At 37.6% G+C, this 27,980-nt stretch overlaps 1 protein-coding gene across 2 annotated transcripts in view; it reads right to left on the minus strand.

Moving 5' to 3' along the window:
* Positions 1 to 27,980, minus strand: part of STK31 (serine/threonine kinase 31) — a 56,417-nt gene that overhangs the window by 13,587 nt on the left and 14,850 nt on the right. For both annotated transcript variants that reach the window (XM_036326992.1, XM_036326991.1), the window contains exons 8-15: positions 23,661 to 23,776; positions 21,329 to 21,488; positions 19,820 to 19,942; positions 18,570 to 18,749; positions 15,597 to 15,713; positions 11,432 to 11,551; positions 9,110 to 9,241; positions 7,807 to 7,908 (exon numbers count right to left, since the gene is read on the minus strand). In XM_036326992.1, the coding sequence (XP_036182885.1) occupies positions 7,807 to 7,908; positions 9,110 to 9,241; positions 11,432 to 11,551; positions 15,597 to 15,713; positions 18,570 to 18,749; positions 19,820 to 19,942; positions 21,329 to 21,488; positions 23,661 to 23,776 (1,050 nt within the window). The remainder of the gene's footprint in view (positions 1 to 7,806; positions 7,909 to 9,109; positions 9,242 to 11,431; positions 11,552 to 15,596; positions 15,714 to 18,569; positions 18,750 to 19,819; positions 19,943 to 21,328; positions 21,489 to 23,660; positions 23,777 to 27,980) is intronic.

Here is a 27,980-nt window from a genome sequence, read left to right on the forward strand (position 1 = left end):
ACAAGATATATGTATGACCTAAGATACATAATCACTGATTTTGCCTTCTACTACAAAAAAAATTGCAGATCCAATTCTTAACCTTATTTCCTGTATATCAGCTCAACCTCTACAGATTCTGCCCCCACCCTCTTTACTGGGTGTTTGGTGTTTGTATTTGTTTGGTTTATCTATTGATTCTGTGGTGTTTTCTCCATATATATATGTGTGTGTGTGTGTGTGTGTGTGTGTGTGTGTGTGTGTATGTGTATGTGTGTATGTGTGTGTGTGTGTGTGTGTGTATATATATATATATATATATATATATATATATATATATATATTTTCTCCTTTTCCTTTTCTCTCCTATCTTTTTTTTTCTTCTTTTCTCTCTCTCTCTCTCTCTCTCTCTCTCTCTCTCTCTTAGATATCATTTGTACTCTCTTTTCTCTCCCCTAATTCTCTTTTCTCAGGTGGTCACTTATATTGGGGTTATCGGTGTCGTGAGTACATTCATGCTTTGTTCCCCTTGAGTCATGTCTTGTTAAGGTGAATTTTATCCTGTCTGGCTAAAGTGCTAGAGAGAAAGCCACATAACCAGACACCTGGAGAAGAGGAGCAGCGACACGTGCAGCTCACTCCCTTCCAAAGAGCAGCTGCCGTGGAAGCAGCCCACCCCCATCCGAGGAGCAGCAGACTTGCAATCAACCTGTCCAAGTCCAAGGAGCAGTAGCCCCACAAGCAGTCCACCACATCAGAGGAACAACAGCAGCATGCAGCTAGCCTCCATCCAAAGAACAGCAGCCTCGAGATCAGCACACCCTCTGTCTGAGGAACAGCAGCTGTGTGAGAAGCCTCCCGCCACCAGCCAGAGGAGCCACCACAGCTGTGAACAGCACCCACCAGAGGAGCTGCTGCCAACTGAGGAGCAACTGCTACCACAACCACCCAAGGAGCAACTGCAGACCGAGAAGCCACAGCCACCCAAGGAGCAGCCCCTAAATGACTCAACATCTAGATCTGTCGGTGACATCAAACATGGGTAGACAAAGAAACTCCAAAGAAAAGAAGAGGGGGACTCGCCAGAAAAGCAGCTAAGTGAAACAGAGGCATGCAACATGTCAGAAAAAGAATTCAGATTAACACTTTGTATGCGGGTAAACGTATTTATACGTTTTACTTACGTTGACTGGTAGTAGAGCGCGGGACACGTATTAATACGTTTTTTATAGACTAGCGGTGGAATGCGGGTAATGTATAAATACGTTTATTTTTATATTTTATTGCTCTAAAGAGATGCTAACATGCAGATATACGAATTCCAAAGGACAAAATTTGGGTCTCTAACACATACAATGGTGAATTATGTATGTACTTCCAGGTATAACGGTAATCAATCTATTCAACTGCAAAAATGGCCCGTGCCACCTGTTAGCACGCGATAAAAACTACCCACAAACAATGTGTTAAGGGTCCTAGAGTGCATAAACCAGATGGAGGAAAAAATCAACAATTTATGCTAGAATCAAGAAGAAACAGATGAAAAAATCAACAACTTATGTAAGAATCAAAAAGAAATGGATGAAAATATCAATAACTTATGTAAGAACCAAGAAGAAATGAAGAGTGATATAGCTGCAATAAAAAACACCATTGAAAGTTTAAACAGTAGACTAGGAGAAGTGGAGGACCGAATTAGCAAATGAGAAAACAGGGAAACAAAACACACCCAAACTGAACTGCAATTGGAGAAAAAAATTAAAAGACAGGAGGAGAGCCTAAGGGAGCTATGGGACAACATGAAATGAAACAACATACGAATAATAGAGGTGCCAGAACAACAGAAAGAGGAACAAGGATTAGAAAACCTATTGGAAGAAATAATATTAGAAAACTTCCCTGAGGTGGGGAAGAAAAAAGTCACACAAGCACAGAGAATCCCAAACAAGATGAACCCGAAAAGACCCACGCCAAGACACATCATAATTACCATGGCAAATGTTCAGGACAAAGAGAGAATCTTAAAGGCTGCAAGAGAGAGACGGAAAGTTACACACAAGGGATCTCCCATTAGATTATCAAATGACTTCTCAGCAGAAACACATCAGGCCAAAAAAGAATGGACAGAAACTTACAAAGTGATGCAAAGCAAAGGACTGAATCCAAGAATACTCTATCCAGAAAGGCTATCATTCAAAATTGAAGGGGAAATAAGAAGCTTCACAGACAAAAAAAGGTTAAGGGAGTTTATCACCACCAAGCCAGCAATGCAAGAAATGCTAAAGATACTGGTATAAAAAGAAGGAATAAAAAGCTCAGAAAGAAAACTGGCACAAAAAATAGAAATAGCTACAAACAAGTACCTTTCAATAATAACTTTAAACGTAAATGGACTAAATGCTCCAATCAAAAGACATAGAGTGGCTGAATGGATAAAAAAAAACATGACCCATGTATTTGCTGTCTATAAGAGACCCACCCCAGAAAAAGGGACTCACACAGACTGAAAGTGAAGAGATGGAAAAATATCTTTCAGGCAAATGGAAATGAAAAAAAGCTGGGGTAGCAATACTTATATCAGACAAAATAGACATCAAAGTGAAGGCCATAACAAGAGATAAGGAAGGCCACTTCATAATACTAAAGGGATCGATACAACAAGAAGATATAACCCTGATAAACATATATGCACCCAATGCAGGCGCACCAAAATACATAAAAAACTCCTGGAAGATATCAAGGGAGAGATCAACAACAATACAATCATAGTAGGGGACTTTAATACACCACTGACATCATTGGATAAATCCTCTAGACAAAAAATCAGCAAAGAAACAGCAATCCTAAATGACTCACTAGATCAGATGGACTTAATTGACATCTTCAGAACATTTCACCCCAAAGCCACGAAATATACATTCTTCTCAAGTGCACATGGGACATTTTCAAAAATATACCACATATTGGGTCACAAGCAAAGTCTCCCCAAATTCAAGAAGATTGAAATCATACCAAGCATCTTCTCAGATCACAATGGCATAATATTAGAAATAAACTACAAAGAAACAAACCAAAATACTCAAACACTTGGAAGCTGAATAGCATGTTATTAAATATTGATTGGGTTACCAATGAAATCAAAGAAGAAATTAAAAACATCCTGGAAACTAATGACAATGAAAACACAACAATCCAAAACCTATGGGACACAGTGAAAGCAGTCCTGAGAGGGAAGTTTATAGCTCTACAGGCCATCTCAAAAAACAAGAAAAAATGGTAGTAAATCATCTAACTCTACATCTCAAGGAATTAGAAAGAGAGCAACAAGAAAAGCCCAGAGTGAGAAGAAGGAAGGAGATAATAAAGATCAGAGCAGAAATAAATGACATAGAGACCAAAAAAGCAATACATAAAGTCAACAAAACCAAGAGCTGGTTCTTTGAAAGGATAAACAAGATTGATGAACCTCTAGCCAGGCTCATCAAGAAGCAAAGAGAGAGGACCCAAATAAACAAAATCAGAAATGACAGAGGCGAAATAACAACAGACCCCACAGCAATACAAATGATTGTTAAAAAATACTATGGACAGCTCTACTCCAACAAACTAGACAACCTGGAGGAAATGGACATATTCCTACAAAAATACAACATTCCAAATCTCAATCAGGAAGAATCTAAAAATCTCAATAGGCCAATAACTATGGAAGAAATTGAAGCAGTCATCAAAAAGCTTCCAGAAAACAAAAGCCCAGGGCCAGATGGCTTCACAGGAGAGTTTTACCAAACATTCAAGGAAGAACTAAAACCTATCCTCCTCAGACTACTACAAAAAATTCAAGAGGAAGGAACACTCCTAAGCTCATTCTATGAAGCCAGCATTACCCTAATACCAAAACCAGGAAAAGACAACACAATGAAAGAGAATTACAGGCCAATATCCCTCATGAACATACATGCCAAAATCCTCAACAAAATCTTAGCAAATCGCATCCAGCAGTACGTCAGAAAGATCATACACCATGACCAAGTAGGGTTTATCCCAGGGATACAAGGATGGTACAATATCCTCAAATCAATAAACGTGACACATCACATAAACAAATTGAAAGAAAAAAACCACATGGTCATATCAATTGATGCAGAAAAAGCATTTGACAAAATCCAACACCCATTTCTGATAAAAACTCTCAGCAAGGTGGGAATAGAAGGATCATACCTCAACATAATAAAAGCCATATATGACAAACCCACAGCCAACATCATACTCAATGGACAAAAATTAAAACCATTTCCTCTAAGAACAGGAACAAGACAGGGATGCCCACTCTCACCACTCCTGTCACTCCTGTTCAACATAGTACTGGAAGTATTAGCCATTGCAATTAGACAAGAAGAAGAAATAAAAGGCATCCAAATTGGAAAAGAGGAAGTAAAACTGTCCTTATTCACAGATGACATGATATTATACATACAAAACCCTAAAGACTCCATCAAAAAACTATTAGACTTAATAAATGAATTTGGCAATGTAGCAGGATACAAAATTAATGCCAAGAAATCTATGGCATTTCTATACACCAATAGTGAACTTATAGAAAGAGAGACTAAAAAAGCAATCCCATTTACCATTGCAACAAAAAAATTAAGATACCTAGGAATAAACTTAACTAAAGAGGTAAAAGACCTCTACTCAGAAAACTACAGGACGTTGAAAAAAGAGATAGAGGAAGACGTCAACTGATGGAAGAACATACCATGTTCATGGATTGGTAGACCCAACATCATTAAAATGTCCATACCACCCAAAGCAATCTATAAATTCAACGCACTTCCCATTAAAATACCAACAGCATATTTCACAGATCTAGAACGAACTCTCCAAAAATTCATCTGGAATAAAAAAAGACCCCGAATAGCTGCAGCAATCATGAGAAAGAAGAACAAAGTAGGTGGGATCTCAATGCCAGATATCAAGCTGTATTACAAAGCCACTGTTCTCAAAACTGCCTGGTACTGGCACAAGAACAGACATATAGATCAATGGAATAGAATAGAATAGAGAGCCCAGAAATCAGCCCGAACCAATATGCTCAATTAATATTTGACAAAGGAGGCAAGAACATACAATGGAGTCAAGACAGTCTCTTCAATAAATGGTGTTGAGAAAATTGGATAGATATATCCAAGAAAATGAAACTAGACCACCAACTTACACCATACACAAAAATAAACTCAAAATGGATAAAGGACTTAAATGTAAGACGGGAAACCATAAAAATACTAGAAGAATCCAAAGGCAACAAAATCTCAGACATATGCCGAAACAATTTCTTCACCGATACAGCTCCTAGGGCATTGGAAACTAAAGAGAAAATAAACAAATGAGACTACATCAAAATAAAAAGCTTCTGCACAGCAAAAGAAACCATCAACAAAACAACAAGAAAGCCCACTGCATGGGAGAACATATTTCCCAATGTTATCACCAATAAGGGTTTAATCTCCAACATTTATAGGGAACTCATTACAACTTAACAAAAAGAAGATAAACAATCCAATCAAAAAATGGGCAAAGGACCTAAATAGACACTTTTCAAAAGAGGACATTCAGAAATCCAAGAGACATATAAAAACATGCTCAAAGTCACTAATCATCCGAGAAATGCAAATCAAAACAACAATGAGGTACCATCTCACACCTGACAGAATGGCTATCATCAACAAATCAACAAACGATAAGTGCTGGAGAGGATGTGGAGAAAAAGGAACACTCGTGCACTGCTGGTGGGAATGCAGACTGATGCAGCCACTATGGAAGACAATATGGAGTTTCCTCAAAAAGTTAAAAATGGAACTCCCATTTGACCCAGTGATCCCACTTCTAGGAACATAGCCCAAGAAATCAGAAACACCAATCAGAAAGGATATATGCACCCCTATGTTCATAGCAGCACAATTCACCATAGCTAAGATCTGGAAACAGCCTAAGTGCCCAATAGTAGATGAATGGATTAACAAACTGTGGTACATCTACACGCTGGAATACTATGCTGCTGTAAAAAAGAAGAAATTCTTACCATTGCGACAGCATGGATGAAACTGGAGAGCATTATGCTAAGTGAAATAAGCCAGTCAATGAAGGAAAAATACCACATGATCTCACTCATTTATGGATAATTAAGACCATTATAAACTGATGAGCAAAAATAGATACAGAGGCAGAGCAGCATTGAACAGACTGTCAGACTACAGCAGGAAGGCTGGGGAGGGTTGGGGGGTGGGGGTGGTGGTAAGAGATCAACCACTGCATAGGAGCATGCATAGGAGCATAACCACTGGACACAAGACACTGGGGGGCATGGGAGGCTAGGGGAGGGTCAAGGTGATAAAAAAAAAAGGAGACATATATAATACACTTTGTAATACTTTAAGCAATAAAACAATTTAAAAAAAATAGCAAATGAAAGCCAAGAATCATCTTAGATCTAAAATACCATCTTTACTAAGAGAAGAAAAACTTAATTACCAATTTTAGGTTTGGTATACATAGACACAGAACCTTGCCTAAGGTCAAGCTCTGCACTCACTTCCAAGCTAAAATGAAAAAGTGTGATAGTACACCAATTTGAATTATGAAATTGTCATTATTTCTCAAAAAAAAAAAAATAAGAACACAGTAGTATGTTTAAAATAATAGCTATGTCATTTAGGAGGAAACACACATAAAAAGCCTTGAAAAAAATATGTAGCCCTAACTGGTTTGGCTCAGTGGATAGAGCGTCAGCATGCAGACTCAAGGGTCCCAGGTTCGATTCTGGTCAAGGGCATGTACCTTGGTTGCGGGCACATCCCCAGTAGGGAGTGTGCAGGAGGCAGCTGATCGATGTCTCTCTCTCATCGATGTTTCTAACTCTCTGTCCCTCTCCCTTCCTCTCTGTAAAAAATAAATAAAATATATTTAAAAAATATGTAGCTCTACGAAAGCCACTTTGAAGCAAATGTGAAAATTGAGGATTCTTAGAAAAGTTATTTATCACATGTTCATTAAGTGAAACTTCTAGACACTTATCAAGTCGCTGGGAGATAGCTATTTTATTCCAGGTGACTACTAAAGTACACAGTCATGTGAGTTTGCTAAATGAAATATAATCTTAAAATGTCTATTAGTTCACAATGTTTTTATTTTTCAAAGCAATGTTAACTTAATTCACATAACATTCCTAATACATAAAATACAATACTCTTTGCATTTTAAAGAGAAAATACGCTGACTGACTCTCACAAAAATTAGTGGTAGATTAGAGACTTAAAGATGCAACATCTCCTCCACCCCAAAACCAGGTAGTTTTATTTTGTTATATTCTTCAACTAATTTATGCTGCCCTATTAATGCTGTCATTGCAGTATTATACCAAAACGATGTTCATATGAATTTTAATAAAGAAAAAAATCTTCAGGCTTTCTGTTAAGAATATAAGCAGTGTGCAAATTGTGTTTATACCATCATCTCGATTCTTGTAAAAATAAGCAAAAAAAGATGAAAGGAAAGTTCACATCAAAAATTAACAATGATCACTATTATTACCACAAGTAGGAAAATTATGGTGATGTTTTTTCTTCTTTATAATTTTGTGTAATTTCCACATTTGGTACAATGGTAATAAATTATTTTGTCATCAGAAATTAATATCTAAATTCACATAAACATCATTATGCCAACACATAACTATACCAATATAATCTCTATACTTATTATAGTCCACTTCATAAAATGGATATATTAATTCAATTTCTAGTACAAACTAATTCAAAACCTTATACTTACATATTCCTCTCGCTCACGATAAATTTCCTGAAAGACACTATTACGTAACTGAGTTATTTCTTGTTTTATTTTCTCAATTTCAGATCCATCATGGTCATCAGACTTTAATCAGAAAGAAAAAAAAGTGACCTTACAGGCTTGTTAAAGTAGACTGAACATAAGTCTTCCTAGTAAGAATTATTTACAACTTCTAGGCAAATCACTCCATCTGATTTCTATATATCCTTCTGTACCTAGCACATAATAGCACTTGCTGAATTAATATTCTAACACTAATTTTCTAAAACCTATGAAAAGGAATTATAAAAAATAAAGACAAAGTCAATTACGTAGATTTTTTTCTCACTTCTTAAAATCTGCTGAAGAATTTATCTACAATAAAGATGACCAACTGCCATCAGAAAGTGTCAAGAATAAGAACCAGAATACAATTGAATGCCCTGGAATTGTTTTCTACATGAGATTTGGGTGTGTTTTTTTAAATGAGTAAATGTGTGACATGTCTACTAGAGGAAAGACTCCAGTGATAATAAGCCATCTTAAATGGCACATTTTCAAAATTAGATATATTTCTCCAAAAGTAAAAAAAAATTAAACTAAAAAAGAGATTATTCCCCACAGCCCAGACAGAATACAATAAAACTGGAAAAATCTTAAACCGTTATATTCCACTGAAGTGCTCCAAAGAGAAACAGAGCTCATTCAAATTGGATTAAGACATAATATAAATCTCTTTTATACATAAATCAAATTCTCAAGGGAAAACTAAGAATTCCCAAAATTTCACAAAGTTTTAAACCTAAGGAAGAAAGTTAATGAAGATTAGCATATCCTAATTCTTCTAGTTCTATTATCATATAAAAACAACTTAAAATATTTCCAAGAAACAATATGTACAGCTATTAAAAAGAAGTAAACAGAAGATCTGAAAAATAGTTTATAACAAAATTCTACCTTTGGGGAACACCCACCGCCTTGCATGTAGTAGGCTTGTATTATACTAGACATTATATAACAGTCCAAACCAAAGAGTTTTCAAATTACTCAAAAATACTTATGCTACTAAAAACCAAGACAGCCATGTAAACTGTTTTCAAAATGCATTTAGTGACATGGAAAAATGTTTACACTATTAATGTAATAATTTTATTTACATAAACAGAGGAGGAAAGATAAAATATATAAAACAAAATGTAAATAATTATTCTATTTAAAGAGAACACTTATGCATGACTTTTATAAAGCAGAGTCCAAGTAAAATGAGGCACACAAAGAGTTTAGTGACAACCAACTATTTGCTTACTTCTTCCAAATTATTCTTTTCAACCAATTTCCATCTCAGTCGAGCTTTTAAGTTTTTCAGTGTCTTTTTAATAGACAGCAAGTGATCCAGATTGGGGCTCTTATTTAAACTTTCGATAATTTGCTTCTTAAACTAAGTAAGAGAAAGAATTATCACATTTTAAAACAGACAGCATAGTCACTTACAGACCATTTATGACTTATGTATTAAGATTCAACTAGTATTTACTGAATATAGGTTAAAACAAAGTCTACAAGAAATTCTACCACTTGATTTCTTAATTATCCATATTTCTATTAGAAGAATATCTGTTCCAGTATTGGAAGTAGCAAAGGTAAAAGAAATATCTCAAGCTAATACATATAGTAAGGCATACTTTGCTAGAAAAGATGCAAATTGGAATTTCTAATGAGGATGTAAATCAAAATTACCTTTCCCAAAAGTAGTTTGATATGTATCAAGTTTTAAGAATGTTCATTCCTTTTGACTTAATAATTAATTTTTAGGAATCTATCTGAGAAAACAGACATACAAAAGTACAGGGTGAGGGCATGTGCTGGGGGGGGGGGGGGGGAATGAGCAGGAAGAGGTCATGGGAAAAAAAGGATTCATATGTAATACTTTAAACAATAAAGAATTCCTTTAAAAAGAATAAATATACCATAAAAGGAAAAATTAAGTACAAAGTTATGTACAGTATTATTGATGGTAAAAAAAAATTCGAAGTAACCTTAATGTCTAATGCAGAGGAACAGTTAAATGTACATCTGTACAAGGAATGATGTTTCAGTCACTCAAAATGACATATCAGCCCTGGCCGGGTGGCTCAGTTAGTTGGAGCGTTGTCCTGTACACCAAATAATGTTGCGGGTTCAGTTCCCGGTCAGGACACATACCTAGGTTGCAGGTTTGGTCCCCAGTCAGGGCGCGTATAGGAGGCAAATGGTTGATGTTTCTCCTTCTCTCTCCCCCATTACCCCCCTTCCTCTCTCTCTCTAAAAATCAATGGAAACATAACCTTGGATCAAAATTTTTTGAAAAATGACTTATATGGGAAAATGTTCATACTACGCCATTAATGAGGGAAACATTTTCAAAATAGTTCACAAAATGATATAATGTACATAATATACACACATACATACAAGTCACCATACCAAAAAAAAAAAAGGCACACGTTATTTTACTGTGCTTCCCTTTATTGCACTTTGCCGTACTGTTTTTTTACTAATTGAAGGTTTGTGGCAACCCTGGTCAAGCAAGTCTATCAGCACCATTTTTCCAACAGCATTTGCTCATTCCTTGTCTTTGTGTCACATTTTGGTACTTCTCACAGTATTTCAAACTTTTTCATTATTACTATATTTGTTATGGTGATCTGTGATTAGTGATCTCTGATATTACCACAGTAATTGTTCTGGGAACCACAAACCACACCCATATAAGATAGCAAACTTAACCAATAAATGCTATGTGTGACTGCTCCACCAATCAGCCCTTCCCCCATATCTCTCCTTCTCTTTGGACCTCCCTATTTCCTGAAACACAACAATAACTAAATTGGGCCAATATAATCCCATAATGGCCATGAGGAAGAGTCACACATCTCTCACTTAAAAGCTAGAAATGTGTAAGCTTAGTGAAGAACATTGAAAGCTGACATAGGCCAGAAGCTAGGCCTCTTGCGTCAGCTATCCAAGTTGTGAATGCAAAAGAAAAGTTTTAAATTAAGGTTGCTACTCCAGTGAACACACAAATAATAAGAAAGTGTAACAGCCTTATTGCTAATATGGAAAAAGTTTAGTGATCTGGCTAGATCAGACCAGCCATATTTCCTTAAGCCAAAACCTAATCCAGAGCAAGGCCCTAACCCTCTTAAATTCTACGAAGGCTGAGAGGTGACAAAGCTGCAGGGAGAATTTAATGACATACCTGCTTAGAGCAGGACAGTGCTTTACTAGCAATAACAAATAATTTACCTACACACAGATAATTTACCTACACACAGGGTATTAAACTACCTGAGAAAAGTTTAAGTATTAAAAAATACAAAGCATCTGCCCTGCCTGGTTTGGCTCAGTGGATAGAGCATCAGCCTGCGGACTGAAGGGCCCCAGGCTCGATTCTGGTCAAGGGCACATGCCTGGGTTGCAGGCTCGGTCCAACGTGCAGGAGGCAGCCAATCAATGATTCCTTCTCATCATTGATGTTTCTATCTCTCTCTTCCTCTCCCTTCCTCTCTGAAGTCAATAAAAAAATATATTTTTTAAAAAAATACAAAGCATCAACACAGAAGACAAATAGAATAAAGCATAATCCAACCTCAATACTGTTCTTGTACTTGGATTGTACTGCGGCAATAAGTCTTTGCTCTGAATGGATCTTCTGTAGTACTTGACTATATGTACTTAAAATGATCTCCTTGTCTGCATCACCTTGCTCCTAAATGAAATCACACACATGGAATTATAGACAAAAGAGTATCCAACACAGTTAAAACTTTCAATAACAATGGAAAACTTCAAAATGATGCCTTTAACAAATTTCTATATCCATTTCGAAATACTTCTTAAACACAAATCTTTTTCTAGACAGAATAAAGAATGATGTCAAAGTGCAGCCACTATGGAAGACAGTATGGAGTTTCCTCAAAAAACTAAAAATGGGACTCCCATTTGACCCTGTGATCCCACTTCTAGGAATATATCCCAAGAAACCAGAAACACCAATCAGAAAGGATATATGCACCCCTATGTTCACAGCAGCACAATTCACCATAGCTAAGATCTGGAAACAGCCTAAGTGCCCATCAGCAGATGAATGGATTAGAAAACGGTGGTACATCTACACAATGGAATACTATGCTGCTGTAAAAAAGAAGGAACTCTTACCATTGGCAACAGCATGGATGGAACTGGAGAGCATTATGCTAAGTGAAATAAGCCAGTCAATGAAGGAAAAATACCACATGATCTCACTCATTCATGGATAATAAAGACCATCATAAACTTATGAACAATAATAGATACAGAGGCAGAGCTGCCTCGAACAGACTGTCAAACTATAGCGGGAAGGCCAGGGAGGGTTGGGGGGCAGAAGGGGGGGGGTTAAGTGATCAACCGAAGGACTTGTATGCATGCATATAAGCATAACCAATGGACATAAGACACTGGGGGGTAGGGGAGGCCAGAGGATTGTCATGGGCGGGGAAAAAAAGGAGACATATGTAATACTCTTTGTAATACTTTAAGCAATAAAACAATAAAAATTTAAAAAAGAATGATGTCAAAGATGTATATATGGGTATTTTACTCCCATTACACATTTATTCTTACAGCTGTCTGGAGTAGAGGAACATTAAAGGAAATCAGGGATACTACAATGCTAAATGTAGGAACTACACACACAATATAGAACTTCAACACAAAGCTATTTTTAGAAATCATCTATTAACAACCATTTCTAAAGTCAAGTCTAACAAAACCATCTAAATGAGGACTATCTGACAAAAGAGAATACAGTTAAGCATATATTTTAATACTAATCTAAATAAAATCACAAACGGTAAAAAGAAATAAGTAAAATGAAGAACATTACTACTGAGACCTTGGTAAACAGCTGAAAAACTGGGAAAGAATCCTAGTGAACAATATTTACATTAAAAAATATTCTTTTGGGAGAAACAAAGATGGCGGCATAGGTAAACACCAGAAATTGCTGCCTCCCACAACAACTTCAAAAATACAATGAAAAGACAAAACGGACATCATCCAGAACTACAGGAAGGCTGGCTGAGTGGAAATTCTACAACTAGAAGGAAAGAGAAAAGCACACTGAGACCCCAAAGGAGCTGCGGAAGTAAAGTGCAGAGGTACGGAGGCTGGCACCTGAGGATGCGGCTGTCTTTTTGAATCGGGAGGGAGTCACAAGCTCCCGACTGCTCTGAACTCCAGTTCCAGGAAGTCTCTGGGGACCCAGGACTCATACGGGGAGAAACTGGACTGTCTGGCAGCAGGCAGAACTAGGAACTTGAGGGCAGCTTTCCCTCAGAGGTACTTGCAGCAATTACTGGGACACTGAGACCCGGGGTCTCTTAGGGCAGGGCTGAGGATCAGCCATAGCTACTTGCTCCGCCCTTTGATTCCCTGAGACCCCACCCCACCCAGGCTGAGGCAGAGGCTTTTGCATATGAATGCCCTGGCCCTTTGCAACCTAAAAATTACCTAACAAATTGCAGCTGGGCCAGGCAGACCCAGAACTTCCAAGAGAAGGCCCAAGGCCCCACAGCAGCTTGCATTGCTTCACAGTTGGGCCTCATCTGGACACCTCCAAACTCCAAAAAAGGAAGGGGAATCTGCAGTTCTCTTCATACCTCCTGCTGGGTAACCTCAGGCAGAGACTAAATTAGCACCTCCTTAGATCCAAGAGCCAGTGTACCCAGTGGTCATAGTGGGACCATCCAGATTACAACTCCTCAGATCCATAAGGGGCACACTCAGGGGGCAGACTCAGTGAGCACCAAAGCCCCACTGAAGCAAGTCTTGCCCCAGAAGGGTGTCTTCAGCACAGAAGTTCTCCCACTGCAGACACAGCCGATTCTCACAGCCAATTGGCCTTGAGGTCAACTCCTCCCAGTGATCCTACAACAATCAAGGCATAACTACAAGACTATGCACAAAGCCCACAAGGGGGTGCACCAAGAGTGTCCACCTCAGGTAATTGGGGAGGCTGAGCCACTGGGCCCTACAGGACACCTAGCACACAAAACCACTCTACCAACACAGGGAAGCATAAAAAATGCGGAGACAAACAGATCACAAATGACAGAAATGGAGGAAAGCAAACAACTGGATATAGAGTTCAAAACCACGTTTATAAGGTTTTTCAAGAATTTTATGGAAACCGCCGATAAATTTAGTGAGACCCTGGAGGATATGAAAAAAGACCAACTAGAAATTAAGCATACACTGACTGAAATAAAGAATATTATACAGAGATCCAACAGCAAACAAGAGGATCCCAAGAATCAAGTCAAAGATTTGACATACGAAGAAACAAAAAATACCCAACCGAAAAAGAAAAAAGAAAAAAGAATCCAAAAATATGAAGATAGTGTAAGGAGCCTCTGGGACAACTTCAAGCGTACCAACATCAGAATTATAGGGGTACCAGAAGAAGAGAGAGGGCAAGATACTGAAAACCTATTTGAAGAAATAATGAAAGAAAACTTCCCCTACCTGGTGAAAGAAATAGACTTACAAGGAAGTGCAGAGAACCCCAAACAAAAGGAATCCAAAGAGGACCACACCAAGACACATCATAATTAAAATGCCAAGAGCAAAAGATAGAGAGAATCTTAAAAGCAGCAAGAGAAAGACAGTCAGTTACCTACAAGGGAGTACCCATACGACTGTCAGCTGATTTCTCAACAGAAACCATGCAGGCCAGAAGAGAGTGGCAAGAAATATTCAAAGTGACGAATAGCAAGAACCTACAACCAAGATTACTTTATCCAGCAAAGCTATCATTCAGAGTAGAAGGTCAGATAAAGAGCTTCACAGATAAGAAAAAGCTAAAGGAGTTCATCACCACCAAACCAGCATTATATGAAATGCTGAAAAGTATTCTTTAAGAAGAGGAAGAAGAAAAAGGAACTCTTACCATTTGCCACAGCATGGATGGAACTGGAGAGCATTATGCTAAGTGAAATAAGCCAGTCAGAGAAGGATAAATACCACATGATCTCACTCATTTGTGGAATATAATGAACAACATAAACTGATGAACAAGGACTGATCCAGAGACGGAGAGGCATTGATTGGACTGTCGGGCCTTGGAGGGAAGGTAGGGGAGGGTGGGGGTGATCAACCAAAGGACTTATATGCAAGCATATAGGTCTAACCAATGGACACAGACAACGGTGGGGGGGGGGGGGTGAGGGCATGAGCCGGGGGGGGGGGGGGGGTAGGGGGTAACGTGGGGATAAGGACACATATGTAATATCTTAAGCAATAAAAATATATTTAAAAGTATATATATTCTTTTGAGGAGTTACACTAATTTTTAACTTGATATAGCAACAGAGAAGATACACAATAGAGAAATTGAGCTATTAATCAACCGTGTGTATCTGCTTCCAAAGCTCTCACAGATTTATTTCAAGTTTTCACAAATTCTAAGAGTCTTTTATTTCAGTCATTGAGTATGATGGACTAAAGAATCAAATGCTTCAGGAAGTGGTCACACTTAGATTTCCTAGAATTAAACATTACATTTTATTAATTTTTAATGTTTAATGTCCTATTAAAAATAAAAATAAAATGCCTGGGGAAGAATGAGATTTTGCTTTGTATTTGGATTAGAACTTGACAGTGTTACTCTTTCAATCAAGCCTATAAGAGCAAAGACCAATCTTGATACTTTCTAACCAGCAAGAGAAACAAACCATATTGCTTCAAAGGAAGCAATAATAAATATCAATACTCACAATCAGAGATATCTCCAGCTCTTTGCAGACACGTGACTCAGCCTTCTCTAGGATTTCATCAATATTATCAATTGTGTCTTCAGAAGTCAGTGATTCTTCCACCGATAGATCAAAAGCCTCATTTTAAAAAATAAAAGCATGAAATATCTCATTTAATTATTTCAATAAGTATTGTATCCTTTTAACTGGAGCAGAGCATTAGACTAGTCCAGTGGTTCTCAACCTTCTGGCCCTTTAAATACAGTTCCTCATGTTGTGACCCAACCATAAAATTATTTTTGTTGCTACTTCATAACTGTAATGTTGCTACTGTTATGAATCGTAATGTAAATATCTGATATGCAGGATGGTCTTAGACGACCCCTGTGAAAGGGTCGTTCGACCACTAAAGGGGTCGCGACCCACAGGTTGAGAACCACTGGCCTAGTCACTGAGCAATGTGGGGGAAATAAGGATACACAGAAAGAAAGTACTACCCTCATATAACTTATGCATGGGGGGGTGGGGGGTGGGTTCAGATGCATTACACACCTAAAAAAACAACAACAGATTTTTTATAGTTAGTGGTTAACAAAGGTAAAAGAATACAGAGGAAAAGTATAAAGGGGGGGTGGGGGGAACAGACAAGACCAAGATGTTTGGGGAATAGTAAGAGTTAGTCTTACTAAAACTGGTTAAAAAAAACCTTGAATGTGCAGGTGGCAACATTAAATCTGAAAGTATTAGGCAGGCAATGTTAGGTCTTAAACAAGGAAGGAATATGATTTTAACCGGTAATGACTTACTAGTATTTAGGAATCTGGAAACTAAAAGTTACAGACTAAACTCAAATGGTTCCATTCATTAGAAAAACAAAGGTATTTTCTATCAGGAAATAAACTTAATAATAAAATATTAAATAGCATAAAATCAGGGGCCTAAATTATAATATAGAACTGAAGATCACAAATGGTGACTTTGGTTTCAAATAATCAGACTATGGAAATAAAAGAAAAAGATAACGAATAATAAACCTAAACAGAAAGATAATTGTGATCAATAACAAAAGAGAATAAAGCAATTACTTATATTAATTATCCATGAGAAAATACCAAAAAGGAAACATCCTAAGTGCCCACCAGCAGATGAATAGATTAAAAACCTGTGGTACAGCTACATAAAGGAATACTACGCTGCTGTAAAAAAGAAGGAACTCATCATTTGCAACAGCATGGATGGACCTGGAGAGCATTATGCTAAGTGAAATAAGCCAGTTGGAGAAAGATTAAATATCACATGATCTCACTCATTTGTGGAATATTATGAACATAAACTGATGAACAAAAATAGATTCAGAGACATAGAAGCATCAAACAGATCATCCAACCTCAGAGGGAAGGCGGGGGGGGGGGGGGGGGGGGGTAAGAGATCAGCCAAAGCACTTTTATGCATGCACACAGACAGTAGGGGGTGAGGGCATGTGCTGGGGGGTGGGAACAGCTGGGGAGAGGTCAATGGCGGGGGGGGGGGGGGGGCGCGGCGGGGAAGAAGGAGACACATGTAAGACTTTCAACAATAAAGAAGTTAAAAAAAAAATCACCTGGCAAGAGCCAAATGGAAAAAAAGAAAGTACAAAAAAAAAAAAAAAACAGCTATGGAAGTAGCTGGAGATTAACTTGTGTTTTTTCCAAAACAAAGAAATTCATATTTGGAAGTCATTCATACAGATTGCCCTTGCTAAGGAAGTTGTAAAGCAAACAGAAGAACAGAGAATCAATAACAAAATTAGGCTAAAATTTAATTAGCGTTCTGAGTATATAATATAGAACCACATGTCCCCACACCTTTTGGAAAATTACATGCTGTTTTTATAATAGTAAACAAGAACTAAAAAGAATGATACACCAAACATCTTCTCTAATATCTAATAAAGGGTGTCTCAAAATTCACGCAAGAAGTAATTTTGATAGAAAACACAGGTTTATAATTAAAAATTGTAAATTTTTTACTGATTCACAAAGTATACAGTATAGGGTTATGTATGGAATAGCATATCGGGTAAATGGATAATCGATAGCGAGCACCATTAACTGTTATTGCCTAAGCAGCCGCATTTTCGAAGAATGGTCCGATGATGCCTCCAGCCCAAAATCCGCACCAAACAGTGACATGTTGTGGATGCATTTGTTTCTCAACAATCACTTGTGCATTTTCTGAACCCCAAAATGCGACAATTTTGTCGATTAACCAAGCCATCCACAACGTGTCACTGTTTGGTGCGGATTTTGGGCTGGAGACATCATCGGACCATTCTTCTTTGAAAATGAGGCTGCTCAGGCAGTAACAGTTAATGGTGCTCGCTATTGCGACATGATAATCCATTTACCTGATATGCTATTCCATACATAACCCTATACTGTATACTTTATGAATCAATAAAAAATTTACAATTTTTAATTATAAACCTGTGTTTTCTATCAAAATTATTTCTTGCGTGAATTTTGGGACACCCTTTATCAACTAAGACTAAGAGTCTCTATTTAATTTAGTGATCTTTAAGATATCTAAAACTCAAAAGATTTAAACAACATGAATTAGCATATTATTTTAAGCATCACCAGTTAACCAACTAATGTTAAAATTCATCTTGCTAAAAAAAAAAAAAAAAAAAGAAAGAAAAGCTGTACTATCCTCTAAATCACATGTATTTTTACATACCCTTATCTCCACACTATAGCTGCAAAATACACACTACTAGTTATAAACTCCAGTGATATTATCTTACACCTATAGCTTGAAGTTGTTTTTATATAGGTCCTAAACAGACTACAAATATTATACATTCCTCACTCCTCCATCCCAGCACACACATTCTCATTCATATTCATTCTCATCCTCCCCGCACCTCTCATTCTCAGAAAAGAGGTAAATTACATTTGGAAATTTTTCTTTTAAATTCCCTCGTTTGTGCCACTGGGCAGGAGCTCTTATTACCTTTAAGGTGCTCTGGAACCACGCTACAAGACATTGTAGAGAAACTTCTGTTTCACTCCTAACACTGGTGAGCTCCTCCCTTTTATCACACTTCCAGTCATAAAATTTCTTAAGTATTTCTTCAGAGTTTGTTCCTTCGTTGGCCTGTCCATATACTGCTTCTAAAGAGGTTGACAAATCCTGCAGAGATATATTTCTGTTTATTAACTTCCTACTAGGATTAAAGCACTGTATTAGAACCTGAAAGAGAGAAATGTAGTATGTGGACTCTCTACCCTTGAGAATTTTATAAATAGAACAAAACAATTAAACAGACAGGAAAGCATACAACTACTTAGAAGTTGACTTGTTTGGACTCTAACAGTGAAAATTTACTAAGTGAATTACGGTTACATATAGAAAGCTTTATAATCTTAGGCTTGCTATTAAGAAGAAAGCCCCCACTTTTCTCTGGCTTTAAATTAGAATCACTACTGTTTTATCCTAACACAGAAGTTTTCAAGACCTACTACTTAATAAAAATAAACTACACATCAAAATATACAAATAATTCCAATTAAGGAAAGACACCAAACATGTATGTGTACTTAAAGCATTTTTAAAAGGACTGGAAGAAACAAGAGAGCCTGCTGGCTCTCTCGAGGAATCAAACTCTAGAAATGTCACAGAGTCACGAAAAAACTTAATAGAGCCTGAAATTTCCATCGTAAAACTCTGAGAAAGCCTTGGGAAGACAGAGAATAGCACTAAGTGAATACAATCTGTGCAAGTGGGAGAGGACTGTACCACCTGTGGGAAAAGAGAACTTTCTTCACATGCAGAACAGATACACATATATACATAAACATATTAAATACATTCATTCATATGAAATTTTTTTAATGTTTTTATTGATTTTAGAGAGGAAGGGAGAGGGAGAGAGAGAAATATCGGTGATGAGAGAGAACCACTGATTGGCTGTCTCCTGCACACCCCCTACTGAGGATCGAGCCTACAACCCCAGCATGTGCCCTTGACCAGAATCAAACCTGGGGCCCTTCAGTCTGCAGACCGACGCTCTATCCACTGAGCCAAACCGGTTAGGGCCATTCATATGAAATTTTAATTCCATTAAGAAGAAATTAGAATCAAAGAAGAGAAGAAAAACTTTTGCAACCCTTAGTACTATCTGAAGTCTCCAGGTAAATGCCAATTTCATATCTCAAATGATAAATGTGTATTTAAGGCTATGTATCTTTTTAAATTCCAACCTGCAATGTTTTCAAACGTTTATTAAGAGGTAACTCATCTACTTCCAAAATAAAAACTTCTACTGCCGTGCACAGTTTCTGTTGCACTTCATTTCTTCTGGCAATCAAAATATCCCCTTCATTCTGAAGGAAGAGAAAAAAGAATAACCATCGTTAATAAATACATCCAGTGTTTTTTTATACATTGACTTATATTAAAAAATTGATCTTTAGCCCAGCTGGTGTGGCTCCAGTGGTTGTGGGCAGGGCACACACTTTCTCCCCCTATTCCCATCCTACCCTCAATGGACGCAGACTTGACTTGGGGTGGTGAACATACAAAATACAGATGATGGACTGTATTATACAACTGTACACCTGAAACCTATATAATTTTATTAACCAATGTCACCCCAGTAAATTTAATAAAAAAGAGGAAAAAATTTAGTGTAAGGAAAAGTTTATAAAGTACCTATAGCATTGCCAGTGCTTCACTGAAATTCAAAAATTATTACTTCTGTCACTTTCTTCCTTCCATAATCAGAAGTGACCAGTTAGGGTCTAATATGTAAAATAACCCAAATCTAACCGTTCTCTGACATTTCCAGAGGCCTAGTTATCCTGTTCACTCTGCTCATTCAGAGTCAGTTAGTTGCCAACTGACCAACCTAAGTAAGAATAGGGAATAAGACTTTCAGAGAATATTCCTCAGAGGCAGAAACCACCAACACTTAAAAGTGGACAGTTCCAAACACAAGCGTAGAACTCCTAAGTACAAAGGCAAACAATGACTGTTGTGCCAAATATCTTTATGTAAAAAAAAACACAAGTTCTTCCCAGCAGCTCAATATAATAAAGAAAATTGGAAGAGGAAATAAATATACTTGTACCTATACTAATAAAGAATTCCTGTGAAATATTCCATTCTTCATATCACTCCCCTCGCCACAAATAACCACCTCTCAACAATGGGTGGTTTAGATAGCATTTAATAGTAAGGCAGAGTCCAAAGCTGAAGCATAAAACACACCTCAGACCAAAAGTCAAGATCCTTGGTAGCAGGTGTGGTAGCCACACTGACTTAGTCTCCTGCCCCTCAACAACTACTATCTCTTACAGGCATAGCGTCCAGGGTCCCTCGGGTAGGTATGCCCAGTTGCAAGAGTTCCACCAAGTACTTGTAGTCTATAGTTCCTCCCTGTCCAGATACAATTTACCAATCAGGGGTTTTATTTTCCTAAACAATGTTGCCTAGTAACATGACAAAAATATGTTATCACATTACCAAGGGAACTAACCAAAGATCAAATTCTCATGCAAAAGTGGAAAAGATTTTGTTAACCCTTTATCTACAACCACTATTCCCTACCTTTCTTATAAGCAATAAAAGGAATCAAATAATGATAAAGACACTGTAAAAACTAAAATTTCATGCAAAGTATCATTACAGTATTTGCAGTCCTGTTTTCTCAAAAGGTATCTCCTTATATTAAACACACAAAAAAATCATAATAGAAATTCTTCACCCACCACATTTTGACAAGTTTTAATCTTCTCCTGAGCCAGATTGTATTCTGCCCAAATTATCTCTAATTCATTCAAAGAAACTGGGGTAGTAAAGCACTCTTCATCCAACATTTGTATAGCATCTGAAAGGTCATTTCCCAAACGAACATTGATGTTAACACGTCTATATGTTTAAAAAAAAAAAAAAGAAAAAGGAAAAGATAGTAAAAATTTTTAAGTTGGTATGAGAAAAAGTTGGGCTTAAATACTATGGTCTAAAGTTACCATTTATAAAATTGGCTATAAAGAGGTACTTTTTTAAACTTTATATAAAACCATAAATAACTTTGGTAGAAACTTTTAATTAAATATATATGACTGAAAAAAAATTAAGTATTTTTTTAAAACTTTATATAAAAGGACAACTTCAAGTCTGCAGAATTTAAATTATATCAAATGGATCTTCAATTCTTGTCAACAATTAGATTTGTAAATATAATCTCACAAATTTTAGATTTAAATTACCAAGACTACAAGCACACAGCTCTTATACCCTAAATAAGCAGACCAACATTTGTAGACTTTTAAAAAGAAATGTAAAAAGAAAAAGCAATCAGAAAGGGAGGTCAACTATCAACACTAACAAGGTCCATTCATATTCTTTTTTCTAGCTTCCAGCTAGACTGCCACCATTCAAGTAGCACATTATATCTTCAAATATAGAAATATATTGGATTGTTTTGGTCTGAAGTCTGTTTCACATCTTTGCAATGTAGCCACTTAATTTTTCAAGGTATGTCAAAGGTTGATTAGCCCCAGGGACCAAAATACTCAAACTATAAACTAGACTAGAGGCCCGGTGCACGAAATTCATGCACTCAGGGGGTGGGTCCCTCCACCTGGATTGTGAGAGGGTGCAGGCCAGGCCAAGGGACCCCACCGATGCACGATCGGGGCCGGGGAGGGATGCGAGAGGTTGGCAAGCCAGGGAAGGACCATGGGAGGACTCCAGGGTGTGTCCAGCCTGTCTCACTCAGTCCTGATCGGCCAGACCCCAGAAGCAAACTAACCTACCAGTTGGAGCATCTGCCCCCTGGTGGTCAGTGCACATCATAGCAATTGGTCGACTGGTTGACTGTCTGCCCCTGGTGGTCAGTGAATGTCATAGTGAGCAGTTGAGCGGCCTTAGCATATCATTAGCATATTACACTTTGGTTGAACAGATGACCAGACAACTGGACACTTAACATATTAGGCTTTTATTATACAGGATGCCAATTTATGGATTTATAATGGAGAATGTTTTCACTGGACATACGACCAACATGCAGTATTCATTCAGGGCAACTTCTTAGTGTTTCAAAGTACATGAGAAAATGAATTACTGGTTTAAGTTCTATGTGTAGCATAGCATGAAAGGGAACTAGGTTATTTTGAGAACTATTTTTTCCACATTCCAGAAAAGTGTAACAAATTATTCCTAACCAGCAATAAAGCAATCCTCTATTAGATAAAATACCTACACAATTCACAAAGTCTGAGAAATGCTAAATAAACTCTGTTCAAGACTTGCTAATCCATTTCTTTTCTTTTGACTCCATGATGACCACTTTTTTCTTTCCTTAGACAGAGTATAATCCTATATAATAAAGAGGTAATATGCAAAATAACCCTCACATCCTCGCAAGATGGCTGCTTACCACCAAGCCGGCAGGGGGGTTAATGAGGGACAACCAAACGGCTGAACAAGCAGGCTGCATGAGGCAACCAGGCAGGCAGGGAGGTTAGTGAGGGACGACCAAACAACTGAACAAGCAGGCTGCGTGGGGTAACCAGGCAGCGGGGAGGGGGAGGCAGTTAGGGGCAACCAGGCAGGCTGGCAGGCGAACGATTAGGAGCCAGCGGTCCAAGATTGTGGGGATCGGGCCTAAACCGGCAGTCGGTCATCCCCCAAGGGATCCCAGAGTGGAGAGGGTACCGGCTGGTCTGAGGGTACACCCCCCCCCTTGTGCACAAATTTCGTGCACCAGGCCTCTAGCTAATTTAGATTACTGAAATCTTTAGCTTCAGTATAGGCCTGAAAGTAACATCAAGCAAAAAAACTGGAGGTAGTAGTTCTCCATGTGTTGAACTTTTAATTTCACTCTCACAAATGACTTTAGGACAATATAACTCCTTCTATTAACAATGTAACACTACAAAATGTGTTTAATCAGGAGTAACTATTTTTAGTTTCTCTCTTTAAAGTTATAAAAATACAAAGTTAAATTTCAAAGCAAAAATGGTGGGCATACAGAGCACCAACTAATTAACAATTATTTTAAATTATCCTTCTCAAAAATATGCTCTTACCTACCTAATTTCTTTCAATCTTTCAACCTTAGCTGCTAGATTTTTCATTCTGGTACCTACATGAGTCTTCAGAGTGCTTTTTAAATGTTTAGTTAAATCCATGATGGTCGTTTTCTCTTGCTGAAACAAAGAACAAGCATATCCTATTGAGATTGAAATAGGAAACTATTTTTACTGTTATTTAAATGATTTTTAGAAATAATTAAAATTTTAAAGGTTAAAAAACGTTAGGCCACAGGGTAATAAACAATGAGTTTTCTACTAGTTGGGATCTGAAAAATATAATCTATTTCAGTCTTCTGCCTTCATACAGACTAGACCAGGGGTGGGCAAACTTTTTGACTCGAGGGCCACAATGGGTTCTTAAACTGGACTCAGAAGGAGCTGCGGCCGTGTTTCCCTACGTTGCCATGTTAACACTGCTGCTGGTGAAGGAGCGGAGGGTAGAGCAAGAGAACCCTCCGCTCTTTCGGCTCCGCGGGCCGGATAGAACAGCCAAACGGGCCGGATCCGGCCTGCGGGCCGTAGTTTGCTCACGGCTGGACTAGACTCATTCAGTGGAACTTCGGTTCTCAAACTTAATTCTTTCTGGAAGGTTGTTCAAGAAGTGATTTGTTCCAAAACCGAATCAATTTTTCCCATTAGAAATAATATAAATTAATCCATCCCAGACCCATAAATGATTCCGTTTTAATCTTACATGTCTAATAAACACTTCTTTTCTTAAATTTAGTGGACCACCCTCTATCAGCTTTAAATGAATCACTTTCAGCACTTGTTCCAGGGGTGTCTTTAAGAGGTCAGTATACAGAACCTTCACTTTTTCACATATCATTGCCTCTGAAATGCTATCACTGGCCAACTGCTTTGCATTTATCCAAATCAACAACAATTTTTCTACCTCTTCAATTGCCTGTGATTGTTGCTTTGTGAACACTCCGTACCCTTAGCAAAATTAGCACTTTTGATGGCCTCTTTCTGTTTTAAAATTGTGCTAATCATTTATTTCACAAGCAACAAAATTCTCTCCTTTGTGGTCTGAGAAATGCTTTTTGTCATGCTGAGGAACCAGCACGAAAAGGTTGTCGCTCGAAAACTAAAGTTGTGTTCGAAAACCAAGTCATTTTTTTCCATGAACAACTTGGTCGAGAACCAAATTGCTTGAGATAGAGACATTCTAGAACCAAGTTTTGACTGTATTTCAGAAGCCAAATAGAAACAAAATTTCACATACTATATGCCTTAATACTTACATTTTAAAAAGATAAATGAAAGCTCATCCTAGAAACAAAATGATTATCAATGACAATTTCTTTTCTCAAAAGTCTTATGTCATTCTGCATTACTAAAGAACCAAAAATATCATTTCCCAGACCCAAGCTAGATTAAACTCCCTGATTCTAAGTGGTATCTCAAGGATATGTCTACCATGATTATCCATAATATATAGAGCTGTAATATGGATAAAGACCTGATAATTTTATTCTAACACTAATACAGACTAAGTATTATATAAACATAGAACATTTATTCAATATTTAAACATGCTCTCCAGTCCTCACATTCTTTCAGTTAAATAAAGACAGAGTGCCAGCCCTGGCCGATATGGCTCAGTTGGTTGGATATCATGCCATGCATCAAAAGGTTGCTGGTTCAATTCTAGTCAGGACACATGCCCAGATTTTGGGCTCAATCCCAGGTAGGGGGTGTGCAGGAGGCAGCTGATTGATGTTTCACTCTCACATTTATATTTTTCCCTCTCCCTTTCTCCCTCTCTAAAAATCAATTTAAAATATTTGTTTAAGAGAGAGAGAAAACAGTGATGTTTGTTCTTAACTCTGTTTCTATCCACTGTGATTATTAGAATAATTAAATTATATAAATCTAAAAAATGGGAGGGAGAAAATAAAAAGTTGTTAATCTTTGAAAATGTGTTTAATGCTTCCCAGAGACTCTATGAAAGCTTATATTTAATGCAAACTGCTAATGAATTACATGTAGATAAGAACTAGTCCCACACCAGGCCCCCCAACCCAGCGTTTCTGTGCCAGGAAGAAAAGTCCCCATAACTTCTGACTGTAAAAAGCAGTGGAACTGAAGCTGAGGGAGACAGAGAGCTACTGGAGTCCTCTTAAAGGGCCCTCATATGGACTTACTGAGAGTCACTCCCTCTGAGTTCCAGTGCTGGGGCAACTCAACTGAAACTGTCAAATTGTTGGGGGGGGGGGGGGGGGTTGAACTATTCTGATGTGAACTACTCTGGTGTGAACTACTCTGAGAATTAAATACTCCAGGGGGATTCACTCCTCAGGAAGCCTATTTTGATCAGTTTTACATCCTGAGTCTCTACCAAATTCTCACCATAAATAACAGAGAAAAATCCCCTCAAGCTTCCAGCAAGGGGAGGAGAAAAGAAACCATTTTGAAATATGCTAGACCTTTCTGTAATTCTTAACAAGATCTGCCCTCAGGGAAAACTTATTTAAACAGGGCCTAACTAACCTGGGGAAAGGGAAATAACCAACTCCCACTTTAGCCATCTGTCCTACTTAAAAGGGTTTGGATGGGAATGAGAAGCATGTGTGAAGTTCGCAGTCCAGAGGCACAGGCTAATTAAAAGACTGAAATCTTCTCAGTCATTTAGGACTGTAAAACACTTCTCTTCCCTTCATACCTTATCACCACATTACTAAAAGCCTAGTTATAACAGTTCCTTTTACCTAGTACATCATGCCCAGCTATCAAGAAAAAATCACAAGACATTAAAAGACAAAAAACTCAGCTGGAAAAGACAAAGCAAACGTAAGAATCAGACCAGGAATTTAAAACATATGATTAACACGGTAAAGACTTAATGGGTAAGGCAGACAGCATGCCAGAACAGATAAGCAATGTAAGCAGAGAGAAGAAAATTCTAAGAAATGCCAGAGATCAAAAACACTCTAGCAGAAATGAGCTAATATTTTAACAGGCTTACCAATAGACTGAATATAGCTGAGGAAAAAATTTCTATAATCCAGGATATGTAAAATCCTATGTCCACTGAAGGACTTGTACAAGAATATCCACTGTTTTATTCATAATAGCCAAAAAGTAGAAACTACCTAAATGCCAATCAACAAAAGAATGGGTAAACATACTGTGGTACACTTTCACAATGGAACACTACTCAGCAATAAAAATGAACTAACTTCTGATACACACAACGTGGATAAATCTCACAGACATTAAGTGAATGAAGCGAGACACAACAGTCATGTATCAGAGGATTCTCTCTATATAGAGTACAGGACCAGGAAAACTATACTACGATGATATAAATCACAACACTGCTTGCCCTGGGTAGAATGGAGGATAGGCTGGAAAGAGGCACCAAGGAACTTCCTGAGGTTGAAGGAAATGTTTTATATCTTCAGTACATAAAGCAGATGACTTGTAATCTACTTATTCTCTTCATGGAAGGGGACAGAAGAACATCCCCAGAAAAAAGAATAAAGGCAGATGACTAGTTTAACCTCCTTGTCAACTAGACCTCTCAAGAAAACAATTTTCTAAGAAGAGACTGTATCTCTGAAATGTCCTTAGCAGGATGTCCCTAGCTAAAGAACTAGTTATAGTGGAGAGAACCCAAGATTTATTTATTTCTGAGACAGAGCACCCTGAAGAATGTCACATATGGATTTAAGGGCTAAGGGTTGAATTCAATTATCAATGGACTTAATATGAGGTGACAGGAGAAAACTTGACTTTGGGTGGTGTAGGCACACGGTGCGATATACAGATCTTGTAACACAGAAACCCACACCTGAAAACTATATGTTCATGCTGACCAATGTCACCCCAATCAAATTTAATAAATATTTTTTTAATTACCAATGGTCAATGATTTAACCAATCAGGCCTATGTAATAAAACCCTGATTTTTTTTAAAAACAAAAACAGAAATACTCAGGATGAGGTTTTGAGGAACTTCCAAACTGGGGACCAAATCCATGTGCTAGGAAAATGCCAAACAAGAGACATCCCTATCCTCTACTCCCAACCCCAACTCCACCACCTCCCCATACCTTCCATCTCTTCCTTTTACTCAGCTATTCAATTCTCTCTCTTTTAGGAATGTTTGAAATTTTCCATTGTTAAAAGTTTTGTTTTATTTAATCCTCACCTGAGGACATGCTTAGAAAGAGGAAAGGAGGGAGGAAGCAGAGGAAGGAGGTGAGGGGAACACCTATGTAAGAGAGAAACACCAATCAGTTGCCTTCTGTATGTGCCCCAAGCAGGGATCAAACCCGAAACCCAGGCATGTGCTCTGACAAGAAATAAA

The sequence above is a fragment of the Myotis myotis genome, unplaced genomic scaffold, assembly GCF_014108235.1.
Source record: "Myotis myotis isolate mMyoMyo1 unplaced genomic scaffold, mMyoMyo1.p scaffold_m19_p_11, whole genome shotgun sequence".
NCBI lineage: Eukaryota > Metazoa > Chordata > Mammalia > Chiroptera > Vespertilionidae > Myotis > Myotis myotis.